The sequence below is a fragment of the Acomys minous genome, assembly GCF_964271855.1.
Source record: "Acomys minous genome assembly, chromosome: 4".
In the NCBI taxonomy this organism is placed as follows: Eukaryota; Metazoa; Chordata; class Mammalia; order Rodentia; family Muridae; genus Acomys; species Acomys minous.
Window position 1 is genome coordinate 20,888,627 of NC_140486.1, and position 24,501 is coordinate 20,913,127.

The 24,501-nt window shown below is 46.2% G+C and overlaps 2 protein-coding genes across 6 annotated transcripts in view; one reads left to right on the forward strand and one right to left on the reverse strand.

The window, feature by feature from the left end:
- The first annotated feature begins 3,649 nt into the window (after positions 1-3,649).
- Positions 3,650-19,298, forward strand: MPPE1 (metallophosphoesterase 1). Of its 4 annotated transcripts, none has more exons than XM_084780320.1 (11): positions 3,650-4,453; positions 5,730-5,805; positions 6,617-6,999; positions 10,811-10,919; positions 13,182-13,285; positions 14,422-14,496; positions 16,227-16,335; positions 16,485-16,553; positions 16,638-16,760; positions 17,409-17,549; positions 18,473-19,298. In XM_084780320.1, exons 3-11 carry the CDS (start codon positions 6,722-6,724, stop codon positions 18,653-18,655), a joined length of 1,191 nt encoding a protein of 396 aa, XP_084636446.1. In that variant the 5' UTR covers positions 3,650-4,453; positions 5,730-5,805; positions 6,617-6,721; the 3' UTR covers positions 18,656-19,298. The 4 variants fall into 4 exon arrangements, with proteins under 4 accessions (XP_084636446.1, XP_084636445.1, XP_084636444.1 ...); XM_084780319.1 differs by having other exon boundaries at positions 3,650-4,365; XM_084780318.1 differs by having other exon boundaries at positions 3,650-4,165.
- GNAL (G protein subunit alpha L) overlaps positions 18,915-24,501 on the reverse strand; it is a 126,274-nt gene continuing 120,687 nt past the window's right edge. For both annotated transcript variants that reach the window (XM_084780315.1, XM_084780316.1), the window contains exon 12: positions 18,915-21,853. In XM_084780315.1, the coding sequence (XP_084636441.1) occupies positions 21,707-21,853 (147 nt within the window). In that variant the 3' untranslated portion in view covers positions 18,915-21,706. The remainder of the gene's footprint in view (positions 21,854-24,501) is intronic.

Sequence of the window (24,501 nt, forward strand, 5' to 3'; positions counted from 1 at the left end):
GGAATCTGAGTACTGCTTCTAGCTCTGGTTGCAGATGGGATAGTCTAATGTGCCCTAAGATTAGAATATTACATACTCTTGTCTCCTCCCTAAAGAGTCATCCAGCTGGGCCTGTCAATCACCTGGCCAAGAGACCACCCCTCAGGAAGATATGCACATGGGAGGAATAATTACACACCCTTGGAGAGCCCCTTCTTTGAGTCAGCGGCTTGCAGCTCTTTATTGATGAGCTTGCTTGTTTTTGTGGGTTCTAACTCAAAAGTGTAACTTTTCATTTTCTTCATATTTTTCCCCCAGATAGTGGCAAGTATCTGAAGCATGCTTTCCCTCATACTCAGCTACCTCACTGTTTCTCTCCATCCTCATCTCTGCCTTTCCCACAACTGTTTCCCAACCTCCAGGACTTCTATAAAAGGCATAACTCCCCTCTTCTTCTCCCCCCTCCATCTTCTTGGCATTTTCAGCTTGTCTGTCTGTCCTATTGTTTCTCTCTCAAATGAGCCTCTTGAGAAGGCTGTTTCCCCCCTTCCCCCACCCCCCATCAAAAGTCAGTATGCTGAGTAGATTCTGAGCTATTCTAATCCTACTACCCTTAAAGCCCACATAAAAGCCAATCACGTGCCAATCTGAAGACTGCCAGGTGGCTTCTGCTGTGTCAAGCTGTGCTTATGGTGCACTTCCCCTGACCTCATGCTTCTAGTCCATTCTGTCCAGTCACTGAGCTCCTTCTTACTCTTCCCTCGCTTCTTCCTCCTCCTCTTGGTCCCTCCAAGACCCCAAGCTCTTCTGCCCAGTCACAGGCTTCAGCATCTTTATTATCCAAACAGGACTAACTGGAGAACATTCTCTGTTTTTTGTTTGTTTGTTGTTTTAATTAATTAATTTATTATGTATACAGTGCTCTGTCTGCATGTACACCTGCAGGCCAGAAGAGGGCATTAGATCACATTATAGATGGTTGTGAGCCACCATGTGGTTGCTGGGAATTGAACTCAGGACCTCTGGAAGAGCAGTCAGTGCTCTTAACCTCTGAGCCATCTCTCCAGCCCCTGGAGAACATTCTTTACATCACATGGATAGAGGAGATGGTTCAACATTAATAATAATAATGTCCATGGCAGGGCGGTAACCAGATCTCAGGGCACTGACGTCAGCATCTGAAAACAGTGCATAAGATCCCCTTCTAACACAGCTTTTCTTGTTTGTTTTCTCAGTATTGGAGCTCAGTTGAACCAAGGGTTCTGCCCATAGCCCTAAATGGCCTACTCCAAGTAACACAAATTGATAATCTTACAGCTGGTTAATACAGTCCTGTAGGGTAGGAGTTCAATATGAGCCCATGGAGCTAAGACTGGGTGTAGAACATGTGTGGATGCTGTGACTCTCCATTTCCTTGTGTTTTCTGGCTTTGAGGGCCATTGCCTGTTCACTCCCAACCTGTGGCTCATATCAGTTACTTTTCTGTTGCTATGATAGAAGACCCTGACAAAGAGTGTAGGGGAGAAAGGGGCTTTTCTTTTTCTTTCTTTCTTTCTTTCTTTCTTTCTTTCTTTCTTTCTGCTTATGGTTCCAGAGAGAAACAATCCATCAAAGTAAGGAAGGCAAGATAGAGGAGTATGAGGCCAGCCTGCCACTCCGGAAGCAGAGTGACCACATTTCATCAGCATATAGGACACATAGAGAGAAAACAAGAAGTGGGGACAGACTCTAAAAACCCCCAAACCCTCCCCCATTGATATACTTCCTCCATCAAGGCTCCATACACGGCATGACATGGCATAACCATGACCCCGAAAAGATGCCCAGATTCTAGTCTCTCTGGATATACTTGTTATAACGGTAATAGGTAAGCCACACTGCCCATGTGGACTGCTTGCTTCAGTAGTAAGCTTGGTGCATGTATTGTTTCTACTACTTTAACTTTCCCCCTAAAGACAAATTCCAAGGGCTGGAGAGATGGCCCAGTGCTTAAGAGTACTAGCTGCTCTTTCAGAGGTCCTGAGTTCAATTCCCATCACCCACTTAGTGGCTCACAACCATCTATAACTGTAGTCTCATGGGACCAGATGATCTCTTCTGGTATTCAGATAGGTTTATGTGCAGATAAAACATCCACATGCATAAAAGAAGTACATCTTAAATTATTTAAAAAAAAAAAAGACAAATTCCAAAATTTGCTATGAAACTAAACTCAGAAATCTTATCATTTGCATTTAAATTCTTCTGTGTGCTTCTCAAAAGGAACCCTTAGGAAAACATGGCAGAAAGCAGGATGCGGTGGTGCGCACCTGTGACTCTACCTTTCCCGAGGCCGAGGACTGTGAGTTCAAGGCCAGTCTGGACTAAAGAGGAAGACCCTGTCTCAATCAAAAGGAAAGCAGTCTCTCACAAGATAATTAATAATTCTCCGGTGCCATTTAGCATCCCGCCTATATTGACATTTCTCAATCTGTTTACAAATATCTTAAAAAAAAAAAAACAAACTTGGTAGAGGAGTTTATCAGATGGGCATGGGGAGAGAAGGAAAGGGGGGAGGGGTACCCCAGAGAGGGACGGAGACAGAGACGGGAAGAGTAAGAAGAACAAGAGAGAGAAGAGTAGGAGGGAGTAGAGAGAGGAAAGCGAGAGAGCCACAAATGTCTTTGGAAAAAAAAAAAGCAGTTTGATTGGGGGTCTCAAGATCGCTCAGTGGGTAAAGGCGTTTGTAGGCAAGTATGAAGACTTCAGTTTGATCTCTGGAAACCATATAGTGGAAGAAGAGAACCACTGTTACGTTGTCCCCTCACTCTCTTTGGACCAGTGGTGTGCCATGTTGTGCACACCTGCACTCAGGTGGGGTTCTAGGGCAGGGTTGCTGGGCGGGGATAAATAAATGTAATAACAGTTTCTTTGTATCAGATCAAACCATCAAATAGGGCTCACAGACTATGGTTTTGCTAACTTGTATCTTAAGTCTCCTTTAGTTCTCCCTCTGACTCTGCCCCGTCTTTTCTGGTCTCATTTAACATTTTTATTTCAATTTCGAAAAAAATATTGAATGTCTTTAATATTTACACTTGGGAGGCAGAGGCCAGCCTGCTCTACAAAGTGAGTTCCAGGATAGCTAGGGCTATACAGAGAAACCCTGTTTTGAAAACAAACAAAACAAAACAAAAAAGTTGAGACAGGGATGCTATATAACCAAGGCTGCTGACACACAGAGATCTTAGCTGCCTTAGCTTCTAGAGTGGTCCACTGCGCCCAGTGATTTGATCTTTACGCTTGAATAGAGATTGTTTATAGTCTGCAGGAGCTCTGCTTTCTGGTTCTGGCTGACAGCTTCCAGGTGTGTTATCCAGCATATTCTTTTGGCCTCCATCTCCATGACTTACATCAGTATGGATGTGCCTTACTTTGGTGATGTTAAATGTTGCTAGCCTGGACAGAGTAGAAAAGACTATATATAGTCTTTTTTAGTAGCTAGATACCATTACTGCATGCTTAAGGCATTCCAGGCATTTTATTCTGATTTGTCACCCTGAGGTTTACTCTACAAACTATACTCAGGTTTGCAGAACTGGACCAGCAATACATAGTTTCTCAAGCCCGCACTTAATGTGCCTCTCAAGCACGATTAATGACCCCAGTGCTCCCCTCCACCCCCAAGGCTTATTTCAAGAATTATTTAAAATAGCAGATGTGCAAGTACCCAGAATTGAACTTGTTGCGTTTTTTGTCACTGAAAAGAAAATGAAACACCACAATAAGCCTCTGACCCGCTCCTCTACAAATGATGCCTTCCTTGAGCATTTTTCCAAAAGACACTTTGCCAGGCTCGGAAGATGACAAAAGACAGAAGACACAATCACTCGTGGTGGCAGGCCGGAAGGACTCTCGCGGCTTCCTGAGAAAGTGCTACGGTGGCTGGGACTTTGGCCGCAGGGCGCGGGGCGGCGGGCGCCACGGCAGCCACTGTGCTGTACACAGGCCTCGAGGTCCCCGGGCGCGCGGCTCGGTCCCCAACGGGCCGGTCCTCCATTGCGCATCACCACCCTAGACTGGCGGCTCCTTCCTGCCGCCACCTTGTACGGAGCCTTCCCGGAGTCGCCGCGGTCCCAGGCCGGAGGAAGGGCGCTGGCGGTTCCCGGAGCATGGCACCCTCGAGCCGAGGCCGCCGCCGCCCCGCGTAGGTTTCCATCTTTTTTCCATCTGCTCTTCCAAAGCACAGACTCGGCCCCGGAGCCTCCCGCAGCTGGCGTTCCACGACGCGGGTGCGGGCTTGGGAGGACTCCCGATTTCCGAGATGATTGACACCCGGCTCTGCCGTCCAGCGCTGGGGCTGCCGCGCCAGCCGGGGTCTTTCGTGGCCGCGACCGAGTTCCCAGGGTGGGTGATGGGATCCAGGGTCTTCCCGGGGCTTTGCTTCCGCGGCTTTGCGCCCTGCAAAGCGCAGGGATCAAGAAAGACGGAAAAAGTGAGTTCTGCGGCCCAGCCACATTTTACACTTCAAGGTCGTCTGCCGTCTTCTTATTAAGTGGGAACTGCAAGGCCCTTGTACTTCAGCAAGTTAAATCTCTGAAAAACAGCTTTCTGAAAACATTATTTACACACTGAGAGAGGCGTTGACTTGCAGGGCTATCTCAGTTACTCCTCAGATTGAAAAAAAAATCCAACATTTAAAAAGATCACTTAATATGCAAAATTTCACATGCAAATAGCGATTGATAAGATTGTGTTAATACTTTAAGATTATAAACAACCAGAAGAGGTGGATTTAAGTATTAATTTTCATGCTGTTTTGGAGGAGGCTTGAAATATTTGATAATAGCTTCGAAATTAGCAATCAGTCAGGTGAGAAAAATATTTTGCTTTTCGTTGTGGATGGTGGCAATTCGTTTGTGTTGGGTTGCACAGAACGATGCTCTATGTGTTTTATATAGCTTAAAAGACTTGTGTGATGGTTGCTGTTTGTCAAGTTGGCACAAACCTAGACAGATTTGGGAGGTAGAAATCTCAACTGAGGAACTGTCAGATTGGTCTGTAGGCAAGTCTTTGGGGACATTTTCTTGATTCATGACTGATGTGGCAGGCCCTGCCCACTGAGGCACCCCTGGGCAAGTGGTCCTGTGTTGTATAAAAAAGCAAAGTGAACTAGTGTGTGTGGGGGGAGGAGGGGCGTGATGGAAAGTCAGTATTCCTCCATGTCTCTGTTACAGTTCCTGTTTCCAGGTTGCCTTGAGTCTCTGCCTTGTTTTCCCTCAGTGGACTGTAACCTGTGGTGTGTGAGCCAAATAAACCCTTCCTTCCTAAGCTGCTTATGGCCAGGGTGTTTATCTAGAAACCAAACTAAGACTGATAATTTGATTGGGATGTGGGGAATCGAAAGTATTCTCCATTGAGCCACATTGCTAGCCTTAGAAAGACAACATGATGCCAGTCATTAAAAAACAAGAACAAAAATAAAAACAAAAACAAGGGCTGGAGAGATGGTTAAGAGCACCGCCTGCTCTTCCAGAGGTCCTGAGTTCAATTCCCAGCAACCACATGGTGGCTCACAGCCATCTATAATGTGACAATAAATAAAATAAATCTTAAAAAAACCAAAACCAAAACCAAACCAAACCAACCAACCAACCAAACAAAAAAACCCAAAATAGCTTTCTTTGTACTTTTACAGTCATGTTGCTAGTTGCTAGTTCATTAAATAAAATCTAACTCAGCATCAAAACACATTTTTTGTTTTATTTCAGATGACTATAACCTGATTTTGGAATGCAGACGTCAACTTGGAGCCTTGACACAACTACAAGTAGCATTCTTCAAAAGGTGAGGCGGCTTGTTGACTCTCTGGGCAAGCAGGGCTCACAAGACTAGCTTCCCCCCCCCCACCCCCACCCCACTCTCTGTTGCTTTCTTTAAAAAGCTGAGCCAGGCACTTTTTTTTTTTTTTTGAGACAGGGTTTCTCTGTATAGACTTAGCTGTCCTGGACTGGCTTTATAGACCAGGCTGGCCTTGAACTCCTAGATCTCTCTGTCTCCTGAGTGCTGGGATTACAAGTGTGTGCCACCACACCCAGACTTTCTTTCTGTGTTGTGGATGTGACTAGTCCTGAAGCCTGAAGTTCACAGACACAATTGTCTACCCTCTAGCAATGAGTGTGTTCATGACCCTGTGTTTATGATCCAATGCGGTTCCTGGATTTTTGTTTAAAAGCCAACTGTGCAGATGTGGCTTTCCTTTCTCTGTTGGCTCCTTTGGAACCTCTGGTCACTGTTGCCCATGGCCTCACCTCCTATTGTGGCTTCTCTGATGCCCAGGCTCTCTCATCCTGAGCTCATGTAGGGGAATTCTGCAGTAGCTAGTACCAAGACTAATTTGCAGGGCAAACCCACCTTTGTGGAAACATGCATAATCAAGTTTCAGGGATTTTTCTTTCTTTTCTTTTCTTTTCTTTTTTTTTTTTTTTTTCAAGACAGAGTTTCTCTGTGTAGCCTTGACTGTACTGAACTCACTTTGTAGTCCAGGCTGGCCTCGAACTCACAACGATCCACTTGCCTCTGCCTGCCGAGTGCTGGGATTAAAGGCGTGCGCCACCACGCCCTGCTTCAGGGATTTTTCTTTCCTGTTTCCCTGTAGGTACAGCTCGGGGCTGGGCCCCATCTCCGCCACCCTCCTCAGGCTTCCACGGCGCATTCTTGATGAACTTGGTCCTCTTCTGCCGGTGACTCCAGGGCATGAGACATGGCTCTGTTCAGCTGGGGGCTGAGAAGACAGAACTTCCACCCACTGAGGAGGAGGAGGAGGAGAGCGTTGCTGCTGAAACTCACGGTTGTTGTCATCTCCGTGCTCCTGTTTTGTGAATATTTCATCTATTACCTGGTCATCTTTCGGTGCCGCTGGCCTGAGGTGAAGACCCCAGCCCATGGCGGCAGGCAGGAGCCTGTGCTGAAAGCCATGTTTCTGGCTGATACCCATTTACTTGGAGAGATAAGAGGCCACTGGCTGGACAAATTACGGAGGTAAGAGGCTATGGCTGGGGCAGCTGGGAACCCTTTTGGAGTTCTGTAGGCAGAAAGGCATGGCCCTCTCCCCAGAGGTCAGCTGAGAAGCTTCGAGTTACAGCTGCTTTTCTCTCTCAGGATATTTAGGGTTTTGAATTTTTCCTAAGAATCATTATGCACGCATTATTTACAGAGCCCTGTAATTAGGGCGTGGTCTGGGCTGTTGAGTAGTTCTGGGAGTTTGTGGAGTCTGTAAATCCTGCCTCCTTGGCAATCACTGGGCTACTATAGGACATCTCACAGCTGAATGAAGAGGGTACCCACATGGCCTCTGGGATGTGGGCGTGGTCCCTGGGCAGAAGAATGCAAATCTGCATAGGTGGTTCCTTTTCGTCTTGGTGGTGTGTGAGTTTGAGCACATTGGGTTTTTTGGCTCCTGTGGGCAGCCAGAGGCACGAGGCAGGTGTGTGCCTGTCTCCCTAAGGATGGGTGAGGTCTTGTCTTTTCAACTCTGACCTGCCCCAGCTTAGTCTGTTTTTTCACTAGCAAGTTTTTCTTGTTCTCTATTTTGAATCAATGCAAAATACACAATGGCCACCTATCTGTTTTTACACAGACTCACAGTGGTGTTTGTGTTTTCAAATTGTCGCACAGTTGTTCCCACTGTTCATCTACAGATGTTTTCCTCTTGAACTGCAGCTCTGCCCATGAAACACCAATTTCTCCCTTTTCTCTCTTCTCTTGTCCCTGAAAGTCACCATTGTGTTTCTGGTCTCTGTGAACCTGGCTACAGCAGACATCACAGCTAAGAGGAACCACAGAGCATTTCTTTCTTTCTTTTTTTTTCCCCCCAAGACAGGGTTTCTCTGTGTCACCTTGGCTGTCTTGGACTCACTTTGTAGATGAGGCTGGCCTCAAACTCACAGCAATCCACCTGCCTCTGCCTCCAGAGTGCTGGGATTTAAGGTGTATGCCACCATGCCTGCCTTCCACATGGCATTTCTTTTCTTTTTTTTTTCCCCAAGACCTGATTTCTCTGTGTAGCCCTGGCTGTCCTGGACTCACTCACTTTGTAGACCACGCTGGCCTAAACTCAGAGATCTGCCTGCCTCTGCCTTCCAAGTGCTGGCATTAAAGGCATGTGCCACTACGCCCTGTTCACACAGCATTTCTTCCTGTGACTGGCTAAGTCACTTAGCATAATATCCTTCAGGGCTCACCCATGTTGTAGCACATGCCAGGATTGCATTCCTTTGTAAAACTGAACTATATTTCCTTGTTTGTACCTCATATTTTTGTTTGCCTTTTGAGACAGACACTGTGTAGCTCAGGCTGGCCTTAACTTATTATGAAGCCCAGGCTGGCCTTGCAGTTGTGGCAATCCTATCAGCCTATCGAGAGCTGAGGTTGCAGGTCCAATTTGAACCACGTTTTGACAATTCTTTCAACTGGGCAGACACTGGCGTTGGCTCCTGTGACAGGCTCTGGCAGGGCTCTGACCAGCAAGCTGCTGGTAATACTGCAGCTGCTCCTGGTGTTAGCTTTTCATCTCTGAGACAAAATCTCTCATGCAGGTTAAAAGGAGAAAGCTTTATCATGGTTAGCAGTTGTGGGGCTCAGATCATTAGTGTTTCGCTTTCTTATGTCTGGCCTTGAAGCGAGGCAGGGTGTCTTGGGGGAGAAGTTTGCAGAGTAGAGCCAGGAAGCAGAAAGAGAGCCAGGAAGGAGCCAAGAACAAAGTCCCCATCAACTTATTTCTTCCAGCTAGGTCACACTTCCCAATGATGTTGCCAAACTGTGAATCCACCTTCAACTTGCTGTATTGGCGCTGTTCAGTCCCTTATGACCTAGTCATTTCCCAAACCCATCAGTGGGCAATGAAAGCGGTCACATGTGAGCCCTCAGGGGACGCTGCAGACCCACCTCTAACTCTCCTCACCACAGCTTGTTTTCTAAAACCCTCCCAATGAGGTAGGCCTGGGTGGCCTGGGGCTGGCGGAGTGGGCAGGATGTGTGTGTGTGTGTGTGTGTGTATGTGTGTGTGTGTGTGTGTGTGTGTGTGTTTGTTTGTGTGTCTGTGTGTGATGTTCCCAGTGTGAGTGAAAGAGGCAAGAGGAAAGAAGGGTGAGGGGCTTCTTCTAGGTCTTTCCATGAAGAGTTCTGGCCACTGGAGACATGAGCTAGAGAAGGCCAGGGCTAGGCTACAGTTCCCAGACTTTGAGTGGGGCTTGCAAGTTCAGCCACTCTGCTCAGTTTCCCATTCTGTTTGTCACTGCTGTTGTGCTGATGTTCTGTCACAGGGCCATATCTGGCTTGGCGAGAATGTCGAACTTTTAAGTAGCGATGTATACCAAATACTTCTAAAAAACAAACAAACAAACAAACAAAAAACTACTTGGATTAAAAACAACAACACAACTTTCTTTTATTTCTGTAAGGTAAGACATAGCATTCCTCTTTAGAGGAGATGCCTCCTGGAGCAGCCATGATGATGAGGGAAGGGAGCCTTCGGACAGTGACTTTAGCTGGAGTTGGTGAGGGAAAAGGAAGGGCAGACTGAGGAGCACGGCACTTTCCTTGTGCCTGTGCTGTGCTGTCACTGTACAAGCACCATCTAGTTTAGTCCTATCACTGTCCCACAAACGTGGGTGCTTTTTTTGTTTGTTTGTTTGTTTTTTGTTTTTCAAGACAGAGTTTCTCTGTGTAGCCTTGGCTGTTCTAGACTCACTTTGTAGACCAGGCTGGGCTCGAACTCACAGTGATCAGCCTGCCTCTGCCTCCCGAATGCTGGGATTAAAGGCATGCGCCACCACGCCTGGCAAAAGTGGGTGCTTTACATTTGTAATAGAGAAATTAATTTTGGGGGGGAGACAGTCTTTCTATGTCGTACACACCAGCCTTAAATTCACGATCTTCCTGCCTCTTCCTCCCAAGTACTGAGATGACAGGACTGTACCACCATGCTAGCAACAATGTAGTTTTCTTTAAAAAAAAAAGCAACTTTGTAACTAAGGAAGAAATTGGGAACCAGAATGGTTATATTCGCCAGGCTACACTTACCCACAGATAGAGCTGGGCTTTTAAACTACTGCCTGTCAGACTGAACACCCTAGATGCTTTTTCCATGCACTTTTGAACTCACCTTTGGGGACATCACTCATATCTGAATTGACCACATTTACTGTAGCCATTTCTTTGTTTCCCTGTAACTCTGAAGTTGAAGTCTTTTTAAGAAGGGATGCTTGAGCTGGGCTTGTAGCCCTTTAGAGCTTCCTTGCCTGGCACCACCAAAACAAACAAATGAACAAACACAGAGCCTTAAGCTGTAAGTCATCTTTGCAGTGTGCTGTAAACCTGCTGGGCCTCTCTGGAAGCTGTGTTATGTTCTTCCAAATTCCTGGGTTCTCTTGTTGGACTGATGGCTTTAGGGCATTTGAAGATTTGGGGTGGGGTGGGGTTGTGGTGGAGAGAAGGGCAGCCTAAAATTCCCTAAATTTGATCAGATGCAAATCCATTGGTTGTTCCAAAGCTGAGATTAGAGCCATGGGAGACAGAGACTGTCCCATTTATTCGCTTTTTATTTGATTTTGTTAATTAGTTAATTTACTTGTTTGTAACAGGCTCTCAGGATGTAGCTATGGCTGCCCTGGAACTTGCTATGTAGACTAGACTGACTCTAAACTCAGAGTTCTGTTTGCCTCTGCGTCTTGAGAGCTGGGATTAAAGATATGTCCCCTCGCACCAGGCTAATTCACTCTCTAAATGCCTGGGAAGGCCCAAGTAGCTTCTTTCACCCAAGAACCAGACTGATGCTTTAATTTTTCTCAAGGGAGTGGCAAATGGAGAGAGCCTTTCAGACAGCTCTGTGGTTGCTGCAACCGGAAGTCGTCTTCATTTTGGGAGATATCTTTGATGAAGGGAAGTGGAGCTCTGCCCAGGTAGGACCTGGGTTTTGATTCTGCCTTGAGGATTTTTACTTTGGCAGCAGACAGTCCATGAAGTGCTCATGAGCTGGGAGTTTTTATTAGTTCTGATAACGGGCATGTATTGTCCTATGGCCAGGGGTGTCGATCACCAGTGGAGTGGGTGCTTAGCATGTGCCAGGCTCTTATTTTGGACCCTGAGATCCAAATATAGCCTATCTTAAAAAATCCTTAGGGTTCCTGCTCAATGCCAGTCTTGTGTTAGGCCGGCTAATCTTTTATTTATCTATGTAGGAAATGTGTGGTTAGACTGACATTATTTATATAATTGAAAATCCTATAGCCTCCTGGGGAACAGTAGAAATAGGCAAGATGGTGCTCTTTCACCTGTAACCAGAATTTCAGCACACATGTTGAGATGGATACTTAGCTTCATATACTTCTTTTTTTCCTTTGGTGACACGAGGGATTGAACCCAGGCCTTGTGTGTATTAGGCAGGTGCTCTACCACTGCGATACGTTCCAGCCCTAGCGTTATCCCCCTCTTTGACTGTACTTTGTGTGAATTAGTTACTTGGCACTGTACTCTGCTTTCCTTTCCAATGAGGGAGAGCTGCAAAAGGAGGCACAGGGATCTGCTGTGAGCTTCTCCTGCGTTCTGGGCCTGAGACTTCTGCAAGGCACAAGGATGATGTAATTCCTTCCACAAAAGAGAGCAGTCAGAACGCCCTGCTCATTACGCACTCCTACCCCCACCCAAGACAGGGTTTCTCTGTGTAGCCTTGGCTGTCCTGGACTCCCTCTGTAGACCAGGCTGGCCTTGAACTCACAGAGATCCACCTGCCTCTGCCTCCCAAGTGCTGGGATTAAAGGCACACACCACCACGGCTGGCAATTAGGGAAGACTGTCAAAGAGATAAGGCTTGTTTTCCTTGGTGCTCTCAAATGAGAATGCTAAGCCATTATTGGCCTGGTCAGAATGTATTTGTGCTGGCTAGGTTTTGCCACTTGACACAAACTGTAGAGACACGTGGGAAGGAGGAACCTCAATTAAGACATTAGCTTCATCAGATTGGCCCTTGGAACATTTTCCCCATTTCCTAATAATCAATGGAGGTGGGCCTAGTTCACTGTGGGTGGAGCCACCCGCCTAGGCAGGCAGTCCTGGTTCTGTGAGAACAGTAGCTGAATGTGAGCTGGTGGGGTGAGGTGGGGGAGGGGGAAAGGGGTGGAGTCAGGCTGGGACAATCCTTATTCTCTTCAGTTCCTGCCTCTGGGTTCCTGCCTTAGCTTCCCTTGATGAATGACTATAATCTGTAAATGGAAATAAGCCTTCCCCTTCCCAAGTTGCTTTTGGTCTGTGTTTTATCACAGCAGAAACAAACAGGACACCTAGCAACGCTTTCCTCTCATCACTAAACAGTAGTCCTCACCATCTATGTTGTAACTTCATTCACAAAAGGAAATTTGTTTTTATTTTATTTTTATTTTTTGTATTTGAGACAGGGTCTAGCCCTGGCTGCTCTGAAACTCGCCGCATAGATCAACTAATAGGTGATCTTCCTCCCACGTCTGCCTCTGGGATGCTGAAGTTACATCAGGCTATGCCTGACACTGGAAATTCTTTAATATGAGAAATACGTAAACAGTTCATATTTATTTTATCTAATTTTAAAACTTACCTTTGAACCTGTTGCAAATTACATCCTTTGAACAATGTGACTTTATTTTATTTATTTATTTTGGTTTTTTCGAGATAGGGTTTCTTTGTGTTATCTTGGCTGTCTGGGACTCACTTTGTAGACCAGGCTAGCCTCAAACTCACAGCAATCCGCCTGCCTCTGCCTCTGCCTCTGCCTCCTGAGTGCTGGGATTAAAGGCGTGCGCCACCATGCCCGGCTCAACAATGTGACTTTAAAAGTCAAAACAAAACACAACACAACAAAAACAAAAACACAGCACTCAAGTCACTCGCACATCCTCCCCTCAATGCCTTCTCTGAAATCTACAGTGTGGACACTTAATAAATCCCCCTGCCTCCTATGGCTCTTCCCCAAATTCTTTTCTGTGTCATAAGCCATGATCCTGGCTTCCCTGAGTGTGGTGTCCCAAAGTGGAAAAGCCTTCAGCTTGTTGTGGTAAATTCTATTGCGTTTTCCACAGCTGCTAATAGATGCTAATAGAAGTAAAACTTTTCCTTGGGCCTAGGGGCAGGTCCCTTTTCTGCCAGAGGGAAAAAAGGTTTGAGGCTCATAGCTATGGCTCTTCTTCCCTCAGGCCTGGGCAGACGATGTGCAGAGGTTCCAGAAAATGTTCAGGCACGGCAGCCATGTGCAGCTGAAGGTGGTCATTGGCAACCACGACGTTGGCTTCCATTATCAGTAAGTAGTGTGTGAAAGGTGTGCGTCTTGAGAATGGTCAACCATTAGTATGTTAAAGTTGCTAAAATATGGGGGAAACCTTATTTGTACTTTACGGAAGAAATTTGCTTTCCTTAAAGGTGTAGGGTCTGAAATGGAGGCTTCTTAATTAGAAAAAATCTTGGCATGTTTGCACCCTTAACAAGTATCTGGCATGAATGAGTTGTATGTATCATGAGAAGAAATAATAATAATAATAATAATAATAATAATAATAATAATAATAATAATAATAATAATATTTTTTTAAATTAAATTAAAAATATTATTATTATTATTATTATTATTATTATTATTATTATTATTATTGGAGACAGGGTCTCACTGTGTGTGTAGTTCAAGCTGGCTGGAATTCACTATGTAGACCACCAGGCTGACCCCAAACTCTACCTGCCTCTGCTGCTAAGTGATAAGATTAAAGGTGTTACCACGCCTGGCTACTTTTGTTTTTGTCTTTTGAGACTCAGTCTTACAATATAGCTCAGGCTGGCCTCAAACTTGCAATCCTCCAGCCTTCAGCCCCTCGATTAAATGTCAAACTACTTTAGAAGTCAGATAAGCCCACATAGCCTTTGCCGTCTCACACTATGTGTGCTATGATGCTCATGTACCAGTCACTTTAAGTACTTTCTGTACTTAATTCCTCTCTTTTTCATGTCCTGTTACTTTTTGTTCCTTGGAGGTCCCAGGACACTAAGAAACTTGCCCTCCCAAGATAAGCAGTGGAACTGACCTTTGAACTCAGTTGTCTGGGGCCAGTTAATAATACCTCATTATGGGAATTCTTTTTCTTTTCTGTTTCCTTTCTTCCTTCTTCTCTTCCTTTCTCTCTTCTTTCTTTCTTTCTTTCTTTCTTTTTTTTTTGTTTTTTTTGAGACAGTATTTCTCTGTGTAGCCTTGGCTGTCCTAGATTTAAATTTGTAGACTAGGCTGGTCTTGAACTCACAAAAATCCACCTGCCTCTGCCTCCCTGAGTGGTGGGATTACAGGCATGTGCCTCTACATCTGGGGGAAATTATTTCTCATGTTCATCGTAACTCCATGGGGCTAAGACAACTTGACCTGAAAAGCGTGTTTCTTTTTATAATTGCATACAGGATGAGTACATACAGAATAAAGCGGTTTGAGAAAGTGTTCAGCTCTGAACGGCTGTTCTCTCGGAAAGGAGTTAAGTGAGTATTATCTGTGAATTCTTATCAACTTTTTTTAAAAAAAAAAAAGAGGTGCTGAGGGTGATGCCCAGAGCCTAGGGCCCTTCCACCGAACTGCACCCCCAGCCCAAACCTAACCTTATTCAAAAGTGGTTGCCATAGGTCCGACCCTTGTTCTCTTTTACCTGGTACCTTGCTTGCTGATGGTCACTGTGGGAATGGGCAGATGGGAAACTTAGAAGCACCCACAATGAACCAGTCAGCCTGTGGCTCCGCCCACTCACTGTGGGCGTGGCGTTCTAGCTGCATTGTCCCAGGTGTTGTACATTCATTCAGCAGCCCACTGTATAGAGATGCCTTTGTGGCTCTTCTTGTTTTGGTTTGGTTTTCGCAGACAGGGTCTCCCTATGTTGTCCTTGCTGTGGCAAACTCCTGAGCTGGGACTGTAGGCATATGCCGCTGTGTACGTCCTGAGGCACCTTCTCATTTGATCCAAATCTATATGTGCTATTTTACAAAGGCTGCTCTGATAGGCACAGTATCCTGGCATTTCAGGTGCAGCCAGGTGTTTTTATACCTCTGCCTTCCTAGCTCATCAGCCTTGACCTTTGGAAGAGAGCAACCTGCCTTTAGTCTGGTCACTGGATTGCCCCACCCCAAAAGGCCATAAGCAGGACCAGTCTAGACCTTCTCTGCATCATGTTGGCAGTGCAACCTCTGAGACTTTGTGCCCTGCTGTAGCACATCCACACAGTGGACGCAACATCTTCACTGTGCCTCCTTCACTGTCCTGTTCCTCCCTCTGTGGTCCCAGAACGTTGCTGTAGTGAGATCCATCACTGTCAAGAGCTGGCAGTGAAAGTATCATGGTTGTTCCCACCAGCACTCCTTTTTCATAACCCTTGGCGGGGGGAGGGGTACGAGGTCAGTCTCTCCAGCAGTCCTTCCCTTTCCTGCATAGGCACTGGACTAATGTCATTGAGTCACTCCTCCCTAACTGTAGCGCTTCGGAATTTATATACGCTCACCAGATTCCAGGCCACGTCAGCTCCTTATACCAAAAGCTGTTTAGGTCTTAAACAGCCTGCTGACGGGTATCTTTTCCATGCCTACGTGGCATGTGCATAGGAAATAAAAGCATGTTCTCATGAGAGTCCATAAAAATGCTACAAAAGTAGAGGTTAGCCAGACTTGACCGGTTTACTCTTTACTTTTCCTTTACTCTTCCGGTTAGGGATTATCCAAGCCGACGTCAGTACCCATCTGCATGCAGTCCTCAGCCTTCCTTGCAGTGGGTGTGTGTGTGTGTGTCCTGTGAGCTCCCCGAGTCCACTTTAGTGTTTGCTGTTCTGAGCACCCGTTACACTATTTCACTAACCCTTCACCACTACCTGGCCATACCCACGCCTGCACAGGTGAGACACAGGCTCAGGAGCTTGCCCAAGGCCAGGCTTCTATTGGATGCTTGGACTGAGAGCTAGTCAGACCCCATGACTTCTTTCATGTAGGATTTCCTACCAGTTACAAGTTGGTCCGGTCTTTCATTACATAAACAAGTGCAGCTTTATCGGATCTTGGGTGTAATGCTATTTTTGTTTCACCATTATTAACTCTTTAGCTGGGACTAAGCTGATGTCAGGCTTCTTTCCTCACACTATGGATTCATAATGTTGTTTCTATGGGGACAAAGGGAAAAGAGGTTCACACATGCGTCCAGTGGCCTGACCTCTGCCTGCTCCTGTCTGCCTCAGTTTTGTGATGGTCAACAGCGTCGCAATGGAAGGGGATGGTTGTAGCATATGCTCAGAAGCGGAGGCTGAACTCAGAGACATCTCTCGTAAACTGAATTGCTCCCGAGAGGTAGGACCACCGGAACAGCTTAGGCCTCTGCGCTCATGTCTTCCAAAGGTGCCACAGTGGGTGCACTGGCTGTCAGTCACCCAGCTCCCCTTCCCTCTCCCAGTGGTAAGCCCTGGGTTTGCTGGGTTAACCAGGTGACTTCTGACCAGCAGGTGCAGGGATCAAGCCAGTGTGAGGGCAAGCAGCGGCTTCCCTCATCCGCCCCAGTGTTGCTGCAGGTGAGCTGCAGGGGGATGGGGAGGGAGGAAAGCAGCCAGCCACATATCTGAGAATATCACTGATGCCACCTTCATTCTGGACAGCACTACCCTCTCTATCGGGCCAGTGATGCTAATTGTTCTGGTGACGATGCGGCTCCTCCAGAGGAAAGAAGCGTCCCCTTTAAGGAGAAATATGATGTTCTTTCTCGGGAGGCCTCACAAAAGGTGTGTGGTGATATGACCTCATGCCAGTGTCACATGGGGACAGAGAACACACGGGGCCTTTGTGGTTACCAGCTGCAGGAAGCGGAGGGCTTTGACACCATCTCAGATTTCTGCTCAATCTCTTTGTTCCTTTTCCCTCCTTTGGTAGATCCACTATTTCCTAATCTCAAAATTATGTTCTTGGCTAATCTTTACATTAAAAATTTAAAGGTCAACATAAATGGACTGAGTGAGATTTAGAGTCTAATTCTAATTTTGGAGGATTTAATTAGAAGTGTACTTTCCCAACTATGTATATTTAAGAAATGTACATATAATACATAATATTTATGTATTATAATATAGAAATATATTACAATGTAAACATATAGATATTAAATGTAAATTTATATTTTAAACATATCTGTGGGAAATATTTATGAAATAAGTTTATAAAAATAAAATTAGCATATGCAAATCTGTGCTAGGAAGAGTGGGTTCTGAGGCTTCCCAGGAGGAGGGGATCTGAAGTAAAAGAAGCCTTACACATCAAGGGTTCGTGTTTGTTTGAATGGAATTAGTGGCACAGTCAGTAGCCCTGGCAAAGCCATGCCGGTGTCACTGCCAGGCTAAGTGCTGACCGCCTGCCTGCGTCTCCTTGGTTGCCAGCTGCTGTGGTGGCTCCGGCCTCGGTTGGTTCTGAGTGGCCACACGCACAGCGCCTGCGAGGTGCTCCATCCTGGGGGAGCCCCTGAGGTGAGCGTCCCGTCCTTCAGTTGGAGGAACAGAAACAACCCCAGCTTCATAATGGTAAGGTAAACCTTTATTTTGTTTATTTTTTTTTTCTCTGAAAGCTTTCTTGAGTATTAAAATCAACACAGTATTCAACTACTTAATGGCTGCAATCTGTAAAAATGTACAAAAGCCAGAAATAAATCACCCCTTTTGCACTCTGAGTTGGATACATCGCCCGTCTCTAGTCACCTGTCTGGGGACAAATAATAGGCAGATTGTGGCTTTGGAGCTGGGACTTTGAGGAGCAGCTGCCAGAATTTTATCTCGAGAGCAGAGGTGTGGTCCAGGAAGTGCCAGTTTGCTTCCAAGGAAACAGTTGTGTACTCATTAGCAGACTCGGTCATCTTTCATTTTTTAAGTGTGCCGGGCACACACACTACAGAATTTCCAAGTTGGTGACAAGTGTTGACTTGGTGAAATACCTTCTTTGTAACCGTGGGTTCTCGCACCCCTGGTCTTAACGCTGCTGCTCTACTGTTCTACAGTCCTAACTATAAAAAGGTGGGGCTCTTTGTGTTTTCAAGTTCAAGTAGGTAAAAACATTTGCTACCTTGATCCCATGCTGCAAACTGCCTACAACGAAAAGCTTATGGAGATGCAGGGGGCCACTTCTGGGCGACAGGGTGACTGCTCTGCTATCAAATGACAGGGAAACTCTTGTCCTCTGGGACTGACGCCTCTTGGTCTCCCTCCGGGGATGCTCTACTGTGGGAGGGAACCAGGGATACAGGAGCATACCAGACCTCTTTCCCGAGCCAGCTCATTTTCAGCTTCTTTCTTTAGCCAGCACCTGTGTGGTAGGTGGTGACTTGTCATGGCTTTAAGCCCCTTGGTCCCGGGTGAAGAGAGCTCTTCCCTTCCGTACTCACGGGAACCTAGGAGACAGCCTCTAAGTCAGACTTGTGCCCTGTAGCATAAACTTTCTATTTCCTTCCCAGGGCAGCCTGACATCCAGAGACTACGCTCTTTCCAAGTGCTACCTCCCTTTTGAGGACACGGTGCTGACCACATACGGTGCAGCAGCTGGCTTCCTCGTGGTCCTCATCTTAGCTCACTTTGAGCGTTTGCTCTCATCTTTTCTGTCTGGTTGGAAACTGTGCAGGATGCACATGAGAAGATGAGGAGCCAGTGACTGTTGCATATGGTACCATAAATCAAAGCCAAAGACACAGGACTTCCAGCGGGGCTCGTGTGAGTCACGGAGGAGAGGAAATGCTGGTTGTCCTTGTGCTCATCATGGGAATTCTGACTCATCGCCAGTGACTGCAGAATAAACAGTTGGCTGTACTGTTCTCATGCCATAAAAAAAAAATGGAACATGTGCTCTACAACAAATTCGCCTTTTCATTTTATCAAAGATATGTATAATCAATGTCTGTACAGTATGTAAATGTTATGGACACTGGCACTCGCATGCATGACACAGCCCTTGCTTCCCCAGGAAGGAACCATCAACTTTGGTGCACACTTGAGGCTATGTGTACACCTAAAAGTTAGGTTTTTTTTTTTTTGTCCTTCTGTGAAGTGGCTCTCAGTTTCTTATAGATCATGAAGTTGTATGCTCAAAAGTACAGATCCAATGTACAAGATTAAAGGCTTTTGCGTCTCTGTGCTAATGGAATTAGATTTTTAGGTAAGTGTAATTTTCTCTCCAGGAGACCACGTTGTCCCACTTGAGTTCAATGTCTGTTGATAATTAAAACTTGAAAAAATGGAGGAGGACATGAATGTTTAAATTTAAAAATAAATGGCATAATAACTGTGTCTGAGAAAGCATATTCTTTTTTTTTTTCCTTGAGGAGTCTGGATCTTTCTTAATGATCTGGTTTTATTTGTATTTCTTTTATTTTGTTTGAGCTTGGGTCTTACGCATGCTAAGCATGTGGTCTATCAGAGTTATCCATTCAGCCCCTACAAAACTTTTCAGGAATCCTTCAGTTAGCAGGGAACTGTTGGGTAACAATGCACACAGTAGTACAAAACTTCACTTTTGTGTGTGTGTGTCCAAGTTTTCTTCTTGCTTTGCTTTGAAGTGCAGGGGGAACTGAAAATCACTTTTGTTTCATGTGTATGTTCAGATGGAAGTTTTGTTTGTTTTTCAAGACGGGTTTCTCTGTGTAGCCCTGGGCTGTCCCAGAGCTCCCTCTGTAGATCAGGCTGGCTTCGACCTCAGAGATCCGCCTGCCTCTGCCTCCTGAGTGCTGGGATTAAAGGTGTGCGCCACTATCGCCTGGCTCCAGATGGAAGTTTTGTGCCTTGGTGAAGAGTGGCACAAGAAGACAGCAACCGTGGGCTGAGGAATGCGCTGGACCCTTTCACGGAAAAGCATCCCAACCAGGATGAAGTTTATAAAGCATCATACCGTGCCGACTTATGGGATAAACTTGAAACAACAATAAGGAGATGAGGAACAGGTGCAGGCTGTCACCCTTTCAGATTTGTACTGTTGAGAATTTAACATTGGACATTTTTAGAGATAATGTTAAGCCTCAGAGAACCATCCAGAAAGCCTCGGCCGTATACAGAGTGAGCGGTGCACCGCTGCAGCAACTGTTATGTTTTAGGTGTCCTACTGTAACTCGAGGTTGCATTTGCAGGTTTTGCACATGTGAGGAACAGCCATTTCTTTTGTCTTTACATTTAAAATAAAGGTTTTGTGGGGCTGGCGTTACGGCTGAGGATGTGGATTAGCAATAGAGTGCTTGCCCAGCGTGCACTGGGTGCCGGGGTCATCCTAGCAATGGTGATGGAGAGACAGGATAATAAGTAAGTAGCTTTGTCGTATCTCATCTTCAGAAGATACCATCTTATACAGCATTGACACCATTATGTTTTTTTCTCTGACCATCATTTTTTTTTGTTTGCTTTTTGTTTTTTGTATGATGGAGACTATGTGTAAAACTAAACTAAGGGATGGTTGGTCTGCTCCTACCTAGGGCACCTGAAGGAGTCATCAGAAACATTTCATCCTGGAGGGGAAAAGAACCCTTGGGACCCTGAATAAGGACTAGATTGTAATTTATGCCTTGGAATCGGGTCATCCCAGTGCTTGCAGCAGCTGAGGTTCGGAGCAGTAAAAGCAGGGGGCTGCAACAGCTCCAGCGTTGGGATGCTACTGCTGGTAAGATTCTAAACTCAACGAATCTTCCCTGCGTACCAAGCTGATAAAAATATCCTAAGAGGAACAGATACTATCGATTCCCCGCTGGGGAGGGGCAGGCTGTGTAGACTGCAAACAGCTTGGCACAGCTGGGATATGCTTCCTTACAGATGTGGCGGCCACCAAGGCACAGGGCTCTACAAGGAGGCCTCTTTAGTAAGTCACACAAAAGGAGTATTACATCTTGTGGTCTGTACAATCTAGTAAAGCAACAACAAAAAGGTAGATAGGAGAGACTACGCTCAGCTGTCATTAAAGGCGCAGAGCGGACTTTGTTTTTAGACAGGACACAATTTGCAGTAGTGAAAGTGGCAGGTTTTCCTGCCTAAATGTGAAAGGTTCCAAGAAGTGCCCCAGGCTTACAGCCACTGAACTGTGGCTGAAAAATGTTTCTCTTGCTCAGTGGTGGCTGGCTTGGGCCTATGCTAAGCTAAGCCTCCCTGGGCCAATGCAGATCAGAAGGGGCAGACGCCTGTTGGCCTGACACCTTATAAATGGAAAGCCAGAAAGAGCCACACAGCATGGCACTCTCTGGACAGTTCTGTGATCATGCTTGAGAACTTGAAAACAATGTATCCCTCCCCCCCCCCCCCCCACTTACTTGTCTTTGAAAAGACAAGTAGAATAAATAGATTCCCACCCAGAGAAAACTCACTCTCACCCAAGTGAGAGTTGGTGGCTTTGCAGTGATACAAACTGAAGGTGGGTGCTTAGTCCAGTGAAAACAAAAGCTACAGAACCAAACCTGGGAGGGGGACAGAGGTAGCCAGAGGCTTGGTGGTCACATAGAGGCATCCCTAGGACAGGACAGACGGCAGCCCAGTGACACTAGACACTCACTACGCGCCCTGCACCCTACCATGGCTCGGGGTGGACAGACACTGCAGGCTAAGGAGAAACACCGCCTCCAGAAGCGGCCGAGAGGGCGGGGAGGGGGCCTGGAGGAGTGGGAGTGGGAGGGGCGGGAGGAGAGGCGGCCGGGAGGAGGGGAAGTGGGAGGGGCCGGCAGCCCTCACAAGAGTTCGTACTGCTTGAGGTGCATTCTCTGGATGATGTCCCGGCAGTCGTTGAACACTCTGCGGATGTTCTCCGTGTCCACGGCGCAGGTGAAGTGAGGGTAGCAGTAATGTTTGCCGTCGCCCGTGGCCGTGCTGATCCGCTGGAGGAAAAAAAAAAAAAAGGATGTTGTGCTCTGGATGTCAGGGCCCAGTGCGGCCAGATGGGAGGACAGACAGCTTAGGGGACACTTTATAAAGGGATGAGAGAGGACATAAGGCCGACTGGCTGCTGCCTTTACAAACTGTATAGATGGCGCGCCTGTGCCAGGACAGGCAAGCTTGTTCTGACACAGGCTCTGAGTCTGAACTGAAACAGTGCAGGCTTTGAAGAGAACAAGGCAGGCTAAGATTTCCAGAACGGGCCAGCACCTGTCCACGTTGCCCTGGCGGACAGAACTCTGCTAGTGTAAATATATTCTGCTTATATGTGTGTTAATTTCTTCAACTAATGCCTCCTATTGGGGTAGGGAGAAGGAACTGATCTCTAACAGTTTACCTTCATTTATATTTATTTTGAGGTATGGTCTGGCTATATTGCACACATAAACCTTGAACTCCATAGCTGCAGCCGTCCTCCTGCCTCACCATAGACCTGTGCATCTAAGTATCTATATGTGATGGCCATATCTTAGTCAAACTTCTGCCCCTTTCACATAGTTGACCTTGGCTGCCTGTGGAATGTTGCCTGGTGTGTGTGTGGTGTGTGTGTGTGTGTGTGTGTGTGTGTGTGTGTGTGTGTGTGTGTCTTTTTGAAACGTTTTTTGCTGTTGGCTGAGGGAAGCACAAGGTTAAACATGATCCATTTGTGAAGGTACCTGGGTCAGGCTAGAGAAAGGCAGAGCTGATTTGCACCTCAAAACTTCTATGTTAGAGCTGAACCCACCAATGCCTCGGGATGTGCCTGCATTTGGTGACAAGATCTTTTTATTAAAAAAAAAAAAAGATGTATTTATTTATTATGTAGAGTGTTCTGCCTGCATGTACACCTACACACCAGAAGAGGGCATCAGATCACATTACAGATGGTTGTGAGCCACCATGTGGTTGCTGGGAATTGAATTTAGGACCTCGGAAGAACAGTCAGTGCTCTTAACCGCTGAGCCATCTCTCCAGCCCTGGTGACAAGATTTTTTTTTTTTGAGACAGAGTCTCTCTGTGCACCCTTAGCTGTCCTGGACTTGCTTTGTAGACCAGGCTGGCCTCGAACTCACAGTGATCTAATCTGCCTGCCTCTGACTCCCCAGTGCTGGGATTAAAGGTGTATGCCACCACACCTGGCTTGGTGACAAGATCTTTAAAGAGCCAATTACACTGGGAGCCAGAGGCAGGTAGATCACTGTGAGTTCGAGGCCAGCCTGGTCTACAAAGGGAGTCTAGGACAGCCAGGGCTACACAGAGAAACCTTGTCTCGAAAAACCAAAAAAAAAAAAAAAAAAAAAAAAAAAAAAAAAAAAGAGCCAATTACAGTTAAATAAAGTCATCATCAGCTTGAGCTTGAGTGCCATACAACTGATGTCCCTGTAAGGGGAGAGGAGGTCAGAAGAGCAGCTCAGGATTAAGTCTTCTGTTGGCACCTGACTCCAAATGTCAGCATCCAGACCTGTAAGGAAGCCTCTAGCCTGTGGGATGCTGGTCTACGGAATGCTACCTTGGCAGCTCCCAAACCCTCAGCAGTATCACACACAATTCTCCGGCTACACATGGTCACTGGAAGGATCCCATACATGGCCTCCTGTCCAACATCTTTTGTCTGCAAAGAGTCTTGGGACTCATCAGAGAGGGACCTGTTAGGACCGGAGCAAGAGTCTTGGGGAAATGTACATGTGGTTATGAAACTTCTCAGAGGGGTCAGAGTGGGTGGCAACCTCCCCTGTGAGTACAGTGTTTGTTGCTGGGGATGGAACCCAAGGTAGGCAAAGTATTCTACCACTGAGCTACAGCCTGACCCATTTCCTCATTTTTAAGCTTAAGGACATAGAAACAAATGCCCTTTGGCCCTAAAGCACCAGGTAGGGTATCTGGCCAGTATGTATGGAAAAAGTAAGGGATAGAAATATTTTCTTATATAATTTATTGACTTGTCCCTGTTTGGGGCAACATCCATTTAGGAAGTGAGTCATTATCAGGTTGAATTTGCATACTTCAAAAAGCCTAGACCTCTCCTTGAACCCGATTCATTCGCTGATTTTCATTAAAAAATGCAAAATGAATTTATCAGTTGAACTAAGCAAGCCAGGTATGGTTGCTATGCTTATAATCTGAGAACTCAGGAAGCCTGGGAAGTCAACCTAAAGTTTGAGACCAGCCTGGGCTATGTAACCAGTTCCAGGCCAGAGAGAGCTACACAGCAAGATCATGTTTCAGAAAACAACAACAACAACAACAATGAAATCGTTCCGTGTGAATGTGGCCCCACTCCCCGGGGCTTGAGGAGAGGATGCCCAAGGTAAGAAAACTCTGAAGTGAGTTGGTCAAAATGGCTTGCATAGTCTAAGAAAACACAAGGCTGTCACAATTCTGAGGACTAAGACACAGTAACAGGCTGGAGATGCAGCTTAGTTGACACAGTGCTTGCCTGTCATGCAATGAAGATTACCCTCAGCACCTCACAAAACTGGACATGGTGGTGTACCCATTATACCAGAACTTGAACACCAGTATCACCTCTTAGCCACTGTGATCAGTCTTAAGGACTTTAAGGCTTTGGGAGCCAGCCTGTCTTAAGTGTGGATTCACTGCTGATTTTGAA

Coding starts and splice junctions, on each gene's coding strand:
- MPPE1 (XM_084780320.1), top strand. CDS start 6,722: ATGGCTCTGTTCAGCTGGGGGCTGAGAAGACAGAACTTCCACCCACTG. Junction 16,554..16,637: donor CCGCCCCAGTGTTGCTGCAG/GTGAGCTGCAGG, acceptor CATTCTGGACAG/CACTACCCTCTCTATCGGGC. Junction 16,761..17,408: donor CTCGGGAGGCCTCACAAAAG/GTGTGTGGTGAT, acceptor CTTGGTTGCCAG/CTGCTGTGGTGGCTCCGGCC.